Source organism: Thermobia domestica, chromosome 3 (genome assembly GCF_964235325.1).
Source record: "Thermobia domestica chromosome 3, izTheDome1.hap1.1, whole genome shotgun sequence".
NCBI classification, from domain to species: Eukaryota; Metazoa; Arthropoda; class Insecta; order Zygentoma; family Lepismatidae; genus Thermobia; species Thermobia domestica.
In genome coordinates, this window is record NC_137456.1 from 19,308,817 (window position 1) to 19,322,655 (window position 13,839).

General features: G+C 36.9%; 1 protein-coding gene across 1 annotated transcript in view; it reads right to left on the bottom strand.

Annotated features, from left to right (window-relative positions):
• Positions 1–13,839, bottom strand: part of LOC145681695 (gamma-aminobutyric acid receptor subunit pi-like) — a 95,195-nt gene that overhangs the window by 45,289 nt on the left and 36,067 nt on the right. The window contains exon 4 of the mRNA XM_081753314.1: positions 269–467. Within this exon, the coding sequence (XP_081609440.1) occupies positions 269–467 (199 nt within the window). The remainder of the gene's footprint in view (positions 1–268; positions 468–13,839) is intronic.

Consider the following 13,839-nt stretch of genomic DNA (forward strand, 5'->3'; position numbering starts at 1 on the left):
TACGATAGGTCTCATAGTAGGTGAAGCTATGAACTTTTAATGTTCACTTGTTTCATGTTTTCGGCACCCTATAACTCCGAAACTATCTACTTTTGAGCACAGGTCCGTATGAACTTTTTTTTTCTTATTTTGATGTGAAGAATCTGTTGTGAAAATATTAACACATTTTTGAAACACCCTGTATTTCTTACTGGTGCGACTTCCCTCAAGACGTTCTACTATACTGTTAGGAAGTTAAGAAAACAAAGAAAAAAAGAAAGAGACTTACGTTGATGTCTGGAACATAGTAATAAGCGAAAGAAGGCTTGTGACGATCATTATGGCTCTTCCTGGAACTAGCCCTGGAGAAACAACGAAGCTGCACCATGACACCATCACAAACAACGTGCTGGGTAGATAGATAGACATGACAAAGTCCAGCAAATCTCTCGTCAGGATGATTTGGGTTACAAGACGGGAGAAATTACCTACGAATAGGAAGAAAAAAAAAACAACTAATGATCTATCAGATTAAACTCTGTCCAGAAAGTTCGGTGAATGACGTCATACTGCTCGCGGTCGAAAGAGTACGTCACCGACCTACCCCGTGCCGGTGTAACGGGATAGACGTACCTCCCGTAAAACATACCCCCGGTAAAAAGTACTAGGATAGATATACCCCCGGTAAAACAGTCCTGGGATAAACATACCCCGGTAAAAAATCCTAGGACAAATGTACCTCCCCGGTAAAATAGTCACACAGATAAATATACTCCCCGGTAAAACTGTCCTAGGACAGATATACCCCGGTAAAACTATCCTAGGATAGATATACCCCCGGTAAAACTATCCTAGGACAGATATACCCCCGGTAAGACTATCTTAGGACAGATATACCCCCCGGTAAAACATCGACAAAAGAGACAACAATCATATTTTTCGATGAATCTTATTCACAAAAGGAAAAATTATTCACTCACAATACGGGGTAAATCTATCCTAGGATATTCTTACTCCTCTGTCGTTTTTTCTTAAACTCAAAGAAAATGAAGACAAAACATATAATATTAATACCATAGTGAGGTGTACATCTACATCAGTGAACATATACCGGGGGGTAAATCTATCCTAGGATATTCTTACCCCCCTTCTCGGTTTTCTTTAAACTCAAAGAAAATGAAGACAAAACATATAATATTAATACCATAGTGAGGTGTACATCTACATCAGTGAACATATACCGGGGGTAAATCTATCCTAGGATATACTTACCCCCCTATCGGCTTTCCTTAAAACTCAAAGAAAATGAAGACAAAACATATAATATAATATATCAAGAAGACATGTCTGAACAAATTCTCTCGCTGCGAGTAGCTTTGTTTATCGTATCTAAACAGCACATTGTAGAGCGAAGGTATAGTGCGCGCGGTCAAAACCAAAAATGGATACCAAAATGAAGCAGCGAACGAATATGCTGTTTTGTTTCAAACTTGGAAAATCAGCGAAAGAGACCCATGAAATGCTGACAATAGTTTACGAGGAATGTGTTGTCGCCTTGAAGTGTGTTTATGAGAGGTTTAAACGTTTCCGAGTAGGGTGAAGGCCTTCCGCAAAGACGAGTACGCCAGAAGTTTCCACCATTCTCAAAAGTCATTACTATGAACGGGGATTACTTCGAAGGAAGTAATTGCTGTTTCAAGTAAGACAACAATCCATTCGAAATATATACACATTCACCAAACTTTCCGGACAGAGATTGTGAAAATAGACAATAGGGAGTACGCCGAAAAACGTATATCTATAGCTATATTTTAAGAGAATATATCAAGACCTTTCTACAAATTGGATGAAAGTATGGGAATCTGTAGTATAGTTTCCTGTTAACAGATGTCGTTACTTACATGACTGTATGAAGACGTCACGTAAGCAACGTTCTTAGACTTCAAAACCATTCTAAAATGCCTTGAACACCCTTTAAACGACAACCGTGCACAGGTAATTTCGATTCACAATCTTACATCACATGTCTATTTTATTTATGTGAGCAACAACATCTGTGGAGAGGTAACCATAATATGTTACTGTTAATCTAAACTATTTTACTGGTAACATACCCATTTTGGTTAAATAAAGCATGCGTCAATAGATGAAAAAAAGCTAATACAGGAAACCCCATAGACAAAATTATTATTATAACATTGGCAACATACTTTGATTCAAGATTCAGAAAAGTCCACACGTATCACTTGTTAAAGGGTGTAGTTGATAGATTCTGTATTTATGGCTGTTAAATAAACAGAAAAGTGTTAAAATAAAATTTTTAAGTTACAGCAATTTTACGTTTTCAGAATCTTCCTTCAGAAATTTTGGATACATTACGGTAATTGTGACTCCGTCATGTTTTTTAAAATTAGGTTAAAAAACTGTTAAATTCAACCAAAAACAATGTAAAATTCTCCATATTTCGTTACAATTAACTGAAATGAAACGAAATCTTTGAGTGTTACGTCTGACGATTATTTCCTCTAAGCTAAAGGGGACGAGTTCTGAAACAGTTGGTGTAATAAAAATGTAGTTGAAAATGGAAGTATTAAAAAGAAACATGGACACGTCAGGCATGTAGCCAGGATTTCATAATAGGGGGGGGGGTCCGTGACGAAATACTGCTGTTAATACACCAGGGGCTCGGTCATTCTAAACTATTTTACTGGAAATATATATTGGTTCGTTTAGCTAGGATTTCGTAATGGGGGGGGGGACATGACATGAAATACTCTGGTTACACACCAGGGGTACTGTTAATCTAAACTATTTTATAGTAACATACCCATTTTGGTTTCTTAGGACAATAAAATGAGGATATGTTAGTATTTTAATAACGACCTATGAAGAATCTCGAGTAAAAGAATATAAGAAGAAGTACTGAAAAAGATATAATCTTCCGAGTTTCTTAAGTTCATCTGAGAGTCTATCTGATCGAACCGGTTTATCGATCGTCATTTGTAGTTCATAGGAAAGTAACATACATAATCTGTGGCTTTATATTTTTAACGCTGATTCTTCTTTTTCTCGTTTCTTTTTGTTTCATTCTTCCTTAATTTTTTACATTTCTGGTTCCGAAGGGGGTTCCACACTGATCACCAAATTCCAGGTGACTGGCTCTGTTGGAGATAGGCCACGTAATGGGCCACTAACAAAGACTGTCACCACTGAGGAAACAACAACAGTGGTGATTGCATCGTTTGTAAAAAAAATTCTAAACGCAGTACCCGTCGTGTGTCATTGGAATATGGAGTAACCCAATCCACCGCGATCCGGATATTGCACACCTCCTACAAGTTGCACATGCTACATAAACTTAACGAGGATGACCCTGATCGCCGGTCGGTGGTCTGCATGTGAGCTACCGAACAATAGAAACGGGGTCCTTCGTTTTACAAGGGCATACTTTTCAGCAATAAGGCGTACTTCACTTTGAACAGGGAGGTCAATCGGCATAACTGTTAATACTGGTGTAACTGAGTAGAGAACATAGTCCAGAAAAGGTAACGGTGTGGTGTGGCATATGGGACACCCGCATCATTAGGCCATTTTTTATTACCAACACCTTAACACCGCTACAGTACCTGATGCTGTGGCAGGACCTTGTGTTTCCTTCCATACTGAACGCAGACGGATGCTTCCTATCTTATTTTCAGGACAATGGAACCTCTGATACTATGGGATTGGTGTGCATGAATGGTTGGATGCATAACTTCCAAGGAAGTGGATTGGTTGCCGCCGTCTCGGGAAGTGGCCGTCCAGATCCCCTGGCCTAACACGCCTTGATTTTTATCTGTGAGGACATCTTAAGCAGATTATTGAGTTGGGTTAATTTTGAGTGTAACGTCTTTTTCAGCAGCGAGGCTATATGAGACGGGACCTACTGATTAACGTGGAATCCGAACATGAGCTCCCTCCGGGAATCGAACTCTGATCTCCCACGCCAAAGGCACGTACCCTAACCGCTTAGCCATGAAGAAGCTCTTTAAGCAGGTTGTGTATGCTGAGAGACTCCGTGATTTGAGGGGTAATTTGCCAACTTTGGGCCTTCACAACTGCCGAACTCTCCAACATTGCCGAAAAGCAATTGCGCCGCTGCATTCCAGCTATTTTTTTTAATATTCCACATGCCCCTCTCCATTTAAAAAGTTCGACTTGAACCCAAAATGGCGGCCATGATCGACATACAGCCCAAAAGTTGCGGTCCCTTACTCGACATTAGTTACCATACTCACATTTCACTTGTTCCCTTCTGGCTTCAAATTATAAGGGTTCCAAGAACTTTTGACTCACCCTGTATATTTCATGTCACAAAAAATATTTTTAATTTCAATAACTGATGTTGCTCGTATTATAGTGTTAGTATATTTTATATGTCTTAACTATCACTTATTTCAGCTTCGATTCATTTGTTATTTTTCAACGATAAACATTCCACTTTTTTAGCTGATTATTCCAGCAGTCAGCACGAAGGGGGGAGGGAGTGTTTATAAAGAGAAGTCGCCACTATTAGGGTATGCTGGAAAAATAAATAGTAACATTGATAAAGAGAGAATAATTGTTGATCAATTCTGATAGTCGTTCACAAAAGGAAATGCAATCTTTCAGTTTATTGTTCCAGAATTATCCCTTTAAGCTAAGGGAGACGGAAGATTAAGAGGAGTAAATGATAATGGAAAAATTTGGTGGAATGATAATGTGGGAAGAAATGGCAGCACCCGAGAAAACTCACGGACACGATGTTGTCCACCACAAACTTACTTGGCCGAGGATAATCAGGGATTCCAAGCACTAGTAGTAAGCGCTCTACTAGGGATGGCCTTTTTCGAAAAATCTGTTTTCCGATTTTCGGAAAATTCGTTTTTTCGATTTTTCGCTTTTTGAAAAAAATTTGGTTTTTTGTTTTCGGAAACAAAAATTTCGCTTTTTTTTAATCGTTTTTCGCTTTTCGAAAATTTTTCGTTTTTCATTTTTTTGTTTTGAAAAGAAGTCATTTTCCGAAAAAGTATTTTTCGGAAAAATGTGGCCATCCCAACGCTCTACCAGTGAGCCACTTCCCCGACCTCTCAGGACGAGAAAGAGAGAAGTTGCATTTTGCGGAGTTGCAACTAATAACGGAGATGCGGAGATGCATCGGCGGAGATGCAACGAAGAACTAATATAAGAATGAAGTGATTCCCAGAACAGTAAAGGTAAGACCAATAGTAGAAAAGCTTAAAAAAAAAAAAAAAAAAACTAACAAGATGGTGTAACGTAATCGACACATAAATGGAAATAATTTGTAATTTCTAGTTCTATTTATTGCCTATACACTGAGATATGTGCGATGGAATGAGGACGTTAACTTCAGCCAATTTTTGAAATAAAGGCTTTTATAAAAAAAAAAGTTTTCAAGCCCTAGTAACTTCGTTCGTATTCATTTGAAACAAGTTATTTCATGACCACGGCATTCACCACTAAGGTACTTTAGATGTGCATTATCTGGTCCATCTCCGTTATGCTGTATTTGCGTTAGAGGCTTCCGAACTTGGGATGTTTGTGATACTATAACATCCTTAGTTTGAAACACTGAATCATAAAAGTGGTATTTTAAGTTTACGTTTGACACGTTGATTTGAAATATGTAATAATCTGACGTAGTGCCATTTGAAAAAAATATAGCTTTATATTGGGTTGGCAACACTTTTTAATACATATATAGATGTTCCTCTCCTTATATTTGCTTCATGCAAAGTTTCGCTTTTCTCACTCTTTTCGTTTGTCCGTTATAGTTGATGGTCAGGATAAATTGTCCACCCTGCAGACGTGGCAATGATCACGGAGCTACAAAGATGGAACAAACGCCACTCGCAAGCTTTTGCATAACTGAACACAAACAAAAGCGAGCCTAATTGCTGAACCATGCGTAGTTTTTGAGATGTAGCATGAAGCATACCCAAACACTTAAATTTTTCTGGCCTATGACCATCGTCACCCGCGTGCTTTCTTCGCGTTTTTACCATGTTCTCCCTTTTTTCTTCATGTAATATCAGATATGATTTTTCTGCAATAATTTATTCACATACAGAATTACTTTGTAGCATAAGCTGGAATGTTTAACACTTAGCCCTCCTGACCTCTAAAATTACGCCCCAAACAAGGCATCAAAATCACAAACTTCAACTTTCGGACCCCCATAAATTTACAGTGCCAGTAGTATCACAGCTGTGGATATTTCTGCAGACTCTTTATATGCAATAGTATTTAACACAAAACTTTTGAACCCCCCACTTTATGCCATTCCAAAATACAGCCTCTTTAAAAGTGTACCTTTTCTGGTGATTCATGTATTGGTTTGCAACTCTGCATATTTATTTAGAAGCAAGAGTATATATTCTCCGTGTGCCTTAGTCTCTCCTCTAAACATTCTCTTTTGTTTGGTGTTCGTCTGATTCGTACGTCCTGAGCAACTGTAGTTTTCGTAAACTCTTGCAAATGCAAAAATTTGCACTCCATCGAAAACAAAGATGGCCGCCATTCAGGAACACTTGTACAGTCAGCGACAGTAGAAAGTGGAGGTTGGATACATAAGAAATGATAGCTTTTTCCAGTAGCAGAATAGTTTCACTCGATGTCTGATAGTTGGACAACCAACATGACAGCAAATACGTGCCCGAAAACATAATATGCCAGGATATTCCTCCACTTGGAGGAAAAGTATTAGTATCTGAGAGCATCATTTAGAGAAACAACCACGAGATAAATCTGCAGAAATTCCATTCACATTAAGTTCAAAGAGATAGCAATTAATGCAAAGAAAACGAAAAGAATAATACGCTTCATGCAGAAACCGAAAAAGCACGGATAGCTAAACAAAATGAGAAAAGAAGGAAAGAGGGAAAGGAAAGAGCAAAAGATATGGGAATAAATTAAATTTTAACACTTAAGGATAAACAGTTTCCGTCTTTCCCCCTGCCCCCATCTTGGGTTTTCTTCCTTCATAGGATAAATCTCTTTCAGTATCAAACGCGAACATTATTTATAGTGTTGAATTCCTTGAAAAAATTTTAACTCAGTCTAGGCCGAGACTCGAACCCCAGACCCTTAGAATGACAGTCTCACGCGGTGTCCACTTACCTACACAGGCTCTATCTATAAATAAGCTATTACCCGCGCTGTTATCAAACGTGTTAAATCAGCCATTGTCGGTGAGCCACCCCAGTTCCATTTGAAGTTTAAATTTTATTTACCTCACTTAGCCATCTATGGGTAGCAGTCCCCTTGCTTTCATAAAAAGCATTTGTTCTGTAGATTAAAATCAAGAATGAATTAATCTGTACTCTTGTGAGCTTACAGGTGCACCAACATATCTATCTATCTATCTATCTATCTATCTATCTATCTATATATCTATATATATATATATATATATATACAGGGTGGGCCATTTTAATCAATCCACGGAAATATCTGAAAAATGATAAAACATAGAAGAAATGTTTGAAGTACACTTTATATATTGCTAAGGGGGAAAACCATTTCCGTCAAAAGTACCCCTCTCCGCCGCCCGTAAATGGGGGTTACGGGGGGTAACTCTGAAATGTCAAATGGGAACATGGGTCGAGTAATACCTCGTTCGAAAGGTCTTGGAAAACTAAGTAACGCTGTACCAAAAGATGTTTCATATGGAGCACCAGTTTCAAAATGACCGCCATGATATAGTTCGGAAACTCCAGTGCCCGCAGTATGAAAACCATGGAAGGTAAATGAAAAATTGAAATGAAATCTTTGAGTTTTACGTCCCACGGTTATGCCGGTTAGGCTAAAGGAGACAGTGATTATGAGAAATGAATGAAATGGTGGAATGAAGAAAGTGGGAGGAAACGGGAGAACCCCGAGAAAATCCACGCACACGGTGTTTGTCCACCACAAAATTCACTAGGTGCGAGCTGAGATCGAACTAAGGACGCCATGCATTAGAGGTGAATGCTCTACCACTGAGACACCGCGGCCCGACCAAGGATAGATGCAGTTACGAAGAAGAGACCTTATCAAATTATAAAACAGCTTTCCCAGGGGAGAGAAAAGTTTTAAAATTTCCTTCTTGCGCTTCAACCTATGATTGAAGTGAGGAAGATTATTATTATTATTATTATTATTATTATTATTATTATTATTATTATTATTATTATTATTATTATTATTATTATTATTATTATTATTTTAACGAGAATGTACTTCTGGGTTTCCTCCTAAAAAAATACACACACTATTTCCAACTATAATTATCCTACTTTTTACAAATTTGTCTAATTCAATATTGGTTTAAATAGTAGTAGTTTTCAAGCTACATATATGAGTTCTTTGACTAACTGAATAGTGCACGCCCCTTCTGGCTCACTCGCCACTATTTAACATTAAATTTCAGATGCCTCGATATATTTGCATAAGTTTATTATTTTTAAAATAAACATTACGTAAAAGGTCTATTCAAATTGATATCAAGTTTTTCTGACATTTGTATATTACGCATATCTTTCTTCATTTGCATTACTCACATTACCCCAGAGAACGAACAAAGTTTAGAGTTCTCGTTTGCACTTCACTTACAATAATAAGCAAATATACGAGGAACAAAATTACCATTATTGACGATGCGGACGGGAGGAGATTTTCTGGACTAGGAAGGAATGTGTGCGCGTGCAGAGCAGAGATCTGCACGGGTCGGAATTTTCAGCCTGGGCCCGGCCCGTGAATTTACAATGTGAGGCCTGACCCGAGTCCGAAATATGTCTTAGCATTTAGGCCCGAGCCCGGACTGAGCTCCGTGAGAATCAAATGAGCCCGAAATAAGCCCGAATCACAGAAACTTAATTATTAATGCAAGATTGTATTTTTATTTACAGCAATTCGAGGTTTGATTTTGCAGTTGTGTATTAAAAGTCCTTCAGAAAGAACGGTGCAATTTGTGTTTTACACTATATTCACAAAGTTAGGCCCGAAAAAGTCCAAGAAATATGGTTTTATATTTAAAAATTCACAGCCCGAACCCAGGGGCGTCATTTAGGGGGGCAGGGAGGGGCATTTATCCCCCTGAGTTTGAGATTTATATAGATTTTATCAATAGAATAGTAGTAAGTCAGTGAAAAACGCGAAATTTTACATATATCAAGGGGTCTTGCCCCCAAAGCCAAATCTGAAATGACGCTACTGCCCGAACCCCTCCCGGGCCCGAAGTGATACATGCTTTGTAGGCCCGAGCACGTGCAGACCTCTAGTGCAGAGGCGTTTAAAGTGGTGGGCGACTGCCCACGGCCTTGCATCTTTAGGGACCTCGCAAAGACCAACGAGCCTAAATCGATTTGGCACTCACTTTTGTCGATGCAACAATAGAAACAAGTATGAATTCGGACTTACAGAAAAACAATACATAAGGCTTCAAACTAACTTTTCATCTATTCGTATATATTAGATCGCTAGCATACGCGACAGGCGGCGAATTTATTTTAAGATTGCAATAATGAATGTGTATAAGTCTTTATCGTTGGGATGAATTGTTTTCGATAAATTTTATTATAATTAGCAATTTTTAAAAAAGGGACAGAAAAAGGGGGCAGGAAGGACTCGTAAACCTTACTCGCCTTGCTGTGCAGATCGTATGATCAAAATCAATACTGGATAGTCAAAGTGTAAGTGTAAAGGCTAATATGGAACAGAGGAACAAAAGAGAACTTCTTCAGAAGGGAATTGGGAGGGGAGGGGAGGAGAGTACAATGCTGTGACACTTGAAATGCGTCTTGATCTGTATACTTCAAGAAACTTTTCTTATTAGATTACGCAATTTCTAGTTTCTTACTCCGATTACTCCAAGTATTCAAATGTTCTCGGAGGGAGTGACCGCCCCTCCCTTTAATCCGTCCGTGGTGTCATTCAGTTTTGCTTTTTGCTACTAATTCAAAATGCTTTCCGAAACGGGTTACATGCACAGGACCGACACGGCGTAGGATCGACACGGCATAGGATCGACACGGCGTAGGATCGACACGGCATAGGATCGACACGGCGTAGGATCGACACGGCATAGGATCGACACGGCACAGAACCGAAACGGCACAGGATCGACACGGCATAGGATCGACAGCAGAACTTTCATACGATCGAAATAATAAAAAATACATTATTTTATAATTACGCAATATTAAGTAACAATTATTTTCTCAAGGATATATAGGAGAGAACCGTCATACGATCGAAACGGCATAGGAACGAAACGGCGTAGGATCGACACGGCATAGGACCGAAACGGCACAGGGCCGACACGGCACAGGATCGACACGGCACAGGATCGACACGGCACAGGACCGAAACGGCATAGGATCGACACGGCACAGGATCGACACGGCACAGGATCGACATTCTGTAGGGTGGTCAACACTTTCTGAAAATATCAATATCGCATATCCCTCACCTTGAATTTGTGGATATAAAAAACTGTAAGAATAAATAATTCTAAATGGTCTATTTTTAAAAAAATTATATATATATATATACAAATTGTATAAAAATATTGTGCGTAATATATCCATGCCGTAATAAATACACCTTTAATTTTGTGATATTAAAAAAAATACGCTAAATAACTCCAATAGTTGATTCGAGGTTTTCAATACCGAATAAATAATATTATTTGTCTGATATTTTTATAATGCTGTAATTTTTTATGTATACTAAGTTGAAGTATGTACATGTAACTGCAATTTTAAAACTGTAGGCTTAGAATTTGCGTTTGGATTTTTTTTTAAGCGAAGCAATGCACCTATGTTAAGTTGCCTCCTTTCAAATTTCGAATTGAAATCGGAAGCCAATCGTTTGTTTTTCGTTTGTTATTGACTTTTTTGAAGAAAAATAGTAAAAATCGTATCTTTCTTAAAACATAAAGAGATGTTTACAAAATAAAGTTGGTATATGGCCAAATTTACCCTTGTTCCTCCACTTAAAATTTTGATTGAAAATCAAAATCAATTGTTTGATATGCGTATGCTACTAATTATTTTGAAAAAGAATAGTCTGTTTCGAAAAACATAAAGAGTCTTTTCAAGAGAAATGGGTGATGGAATTTCATATTGGCTCCACTTTAAAGTCTCGAATCAAAACCGAAGCCAAGCGTTTTTTATTGGTTGTTTTTAAGAGCAAATCGCTTGTTTCGAAAAAATAGAGAAAGAGATTTACAAAATAAATTTAGAATGTGATCAAATTCAATCTGATTCCTTTACTTACAAATTTCGATTCAAGACCAAAATCAATCGTTTAATATGGATTTGTTGTTGCTTGTTTGGAAGAAAAGTAATTTGATTCGAAAAACATAAGAATATAATTAAGAAATAATGTTGATGAAGGTGATTTGTTTCGGGGCGGTTTGCTTATTTTGAAGAAAAAATCACTTGTTTCAAAACAACCAGTAAAATATATCTATTTCCAGGATACATTTGGTGGTCAACTTCATACTGTTTTTTCTGCTTTTAAATATCGATTCAATACTCAAGCTAATAACATGTTTTCCTTTCTTATTGATTGGTTTGAAGAGGAAATAGTTTGTTTTGAAAATTATTAAGAGTCATTTACAAAATAAGGTTGGGTGGGCCAACTTTTTGGTGGTATTTCAAATTTTGATTTAAAATCAAACTCAATCATTTATTTTTCGTTCGTTATTGATTGTTTTGAAGAAAAACTAAGAACCATTAAAGAAATTTTTATAGTAAAGGTGGTCACCTTCACAGGGTTCCTGCACTTCAAATTTCGTTCAAAGCATAAAACGGTTCAAATAATAAGAGAAACACAATCAGTACTCTACGCAAATGTTTAGGGGGTTCAGGGGCTTTAGGAACAAGTTTATATAATATCAAGTGTTTATATATATAAACGTGCTAATATGATAAACGTGCTTAATTTTGCATAATACCTTGCTCAAGGGGGGTTTCAAAGTCCTTAATCCCTTTACTTCAGTACGCCACTAAACATCAATTATAAGTCATTCGTTATCCAAATTGTACTTCTTGTACTGATTCAATCCTTAATTTTAAAGTTCAAAATTATATGAGCACTTATTATGCTATTGGAAAAGAGCACATATTTTATGACAGTGCAAGGTAGTTTCTTGTTTTAACAATTGAAAGAAAGGAAAACACCAATAAAAGTAATAATAATACCTGACACGAATTCCGATAGTAAATCATATTTTATTATCTTATTTGAAACTTTGAGAAAATTGAAGCTCTACACCGAATACAAATTGGATAATAAGCAATGCTTTATAATTGCTTGATAAATTTCAAATTGAGAACAAAGAGAGTGATACTGTTTAAAAGAAAGATTGGATAAAAACAAGAATTTTAGGAATGATCTAAAAAATGGATCAAAGTATTATGATCTTGGCTAATATTAATTTTTGGATCAGTTACCATAAAATATTCGAACGGTCTCTAAATCGAGTTTTCTCCAGATATGTAGTTCTCCAGGTATAAGGAGTAAAAGAAAAATTTCGATTAATTAAATATTTTGGATTTTTTTTTATAACAGGCCACAAAATTTTTGGACGGTCCCTAAATCGACTTTTCATATTTTTTACGCAATAAGCATATCACACTGAGTTAAGTGATATCTTGGGTTGGGTTACACTATATGTAGTTCTCCATATATAAGACATACAATAAAATTATTGATTGAATGAAATATATTGGACTTTTTGGATCAGGGGCTACAAACGTTTGGGCGGTCCCTAAATCAAGGTTTCGTATTACTTTCGGAATAAGCACATCATGCTGAGTTAAGTGATAGTTTTGGTTTGGCTGCACTATATGTAGTTCTTCAGATATAAGACGTACAAGATTTTTTTTTTATTGAATGAAATATATTAGATTTTTTGGATCAAGGGCAACAGAATTTTTGAATGGCCCCTAAATCGAGCTTTCGTTTTATTCAGGCACTAAGCACATCATACTGAGTTCAGTCATAGTTTAGGTTTGGGTACACTATATGTTGTTCTCCAGATATAAAGCCTACAAGAAATTTATTGTCTGAAATATATTGGATCTTTTGATCCAATAATAGTCCTTCATCCTCCATTTATACATTAAGCAAGTAACAGTATAACGTGTACATTACGTGATACACTTTGTATTTTATGGTGTGATGTTTAATAATAAATTATTAACAGAATACCCGTTCTTCGCACGAGGAGAATAGTTTCATTTTGAGCATAAAGGGCAATGGAATCTGAGTATGGATTTAAACTGCATCGGGAGTGTTACTGTTCGTCTGAGTGACTCCAAATACTATTTCATCGACACTAATATCGGTATTATTTTTTATCATTATATATATAGTGTGTAACTTCATTAATGTAATGAACGTCTGGAGGTGATTCCTGGACTCGGAAGAAGAATTTAAATGAAACGAAGTCTTTACCTTATCATAATTATAACTTCTATGCCAATGGTAACGGATGATCAATCAACGGCTTCCTGTTCAACTTAAGAGTGTGTAAAAATGAGAAAAAAATAACTTTGATCCAGAGTAGGTTTATAACGACTGTGCATAAGACAGTCAGGGGCAAAAGATCATGTACGATGAACTAGAGTATAAGGGATTCTTCACATAACAACAGTGATTCCCACAAATTATGTGAATATAATTTGAGCCAAAGTAAGCTAGATTAAAAGATTTCCTCCCCGTAATGCGTAAATCCGTGGAAGATAATAACTACGAGTACAGAAGGAATGAAATTCGACGATACTCAAGGTGTTGCGCGTGTTGCACAAGGAAAGAAAGAAATACAATTTC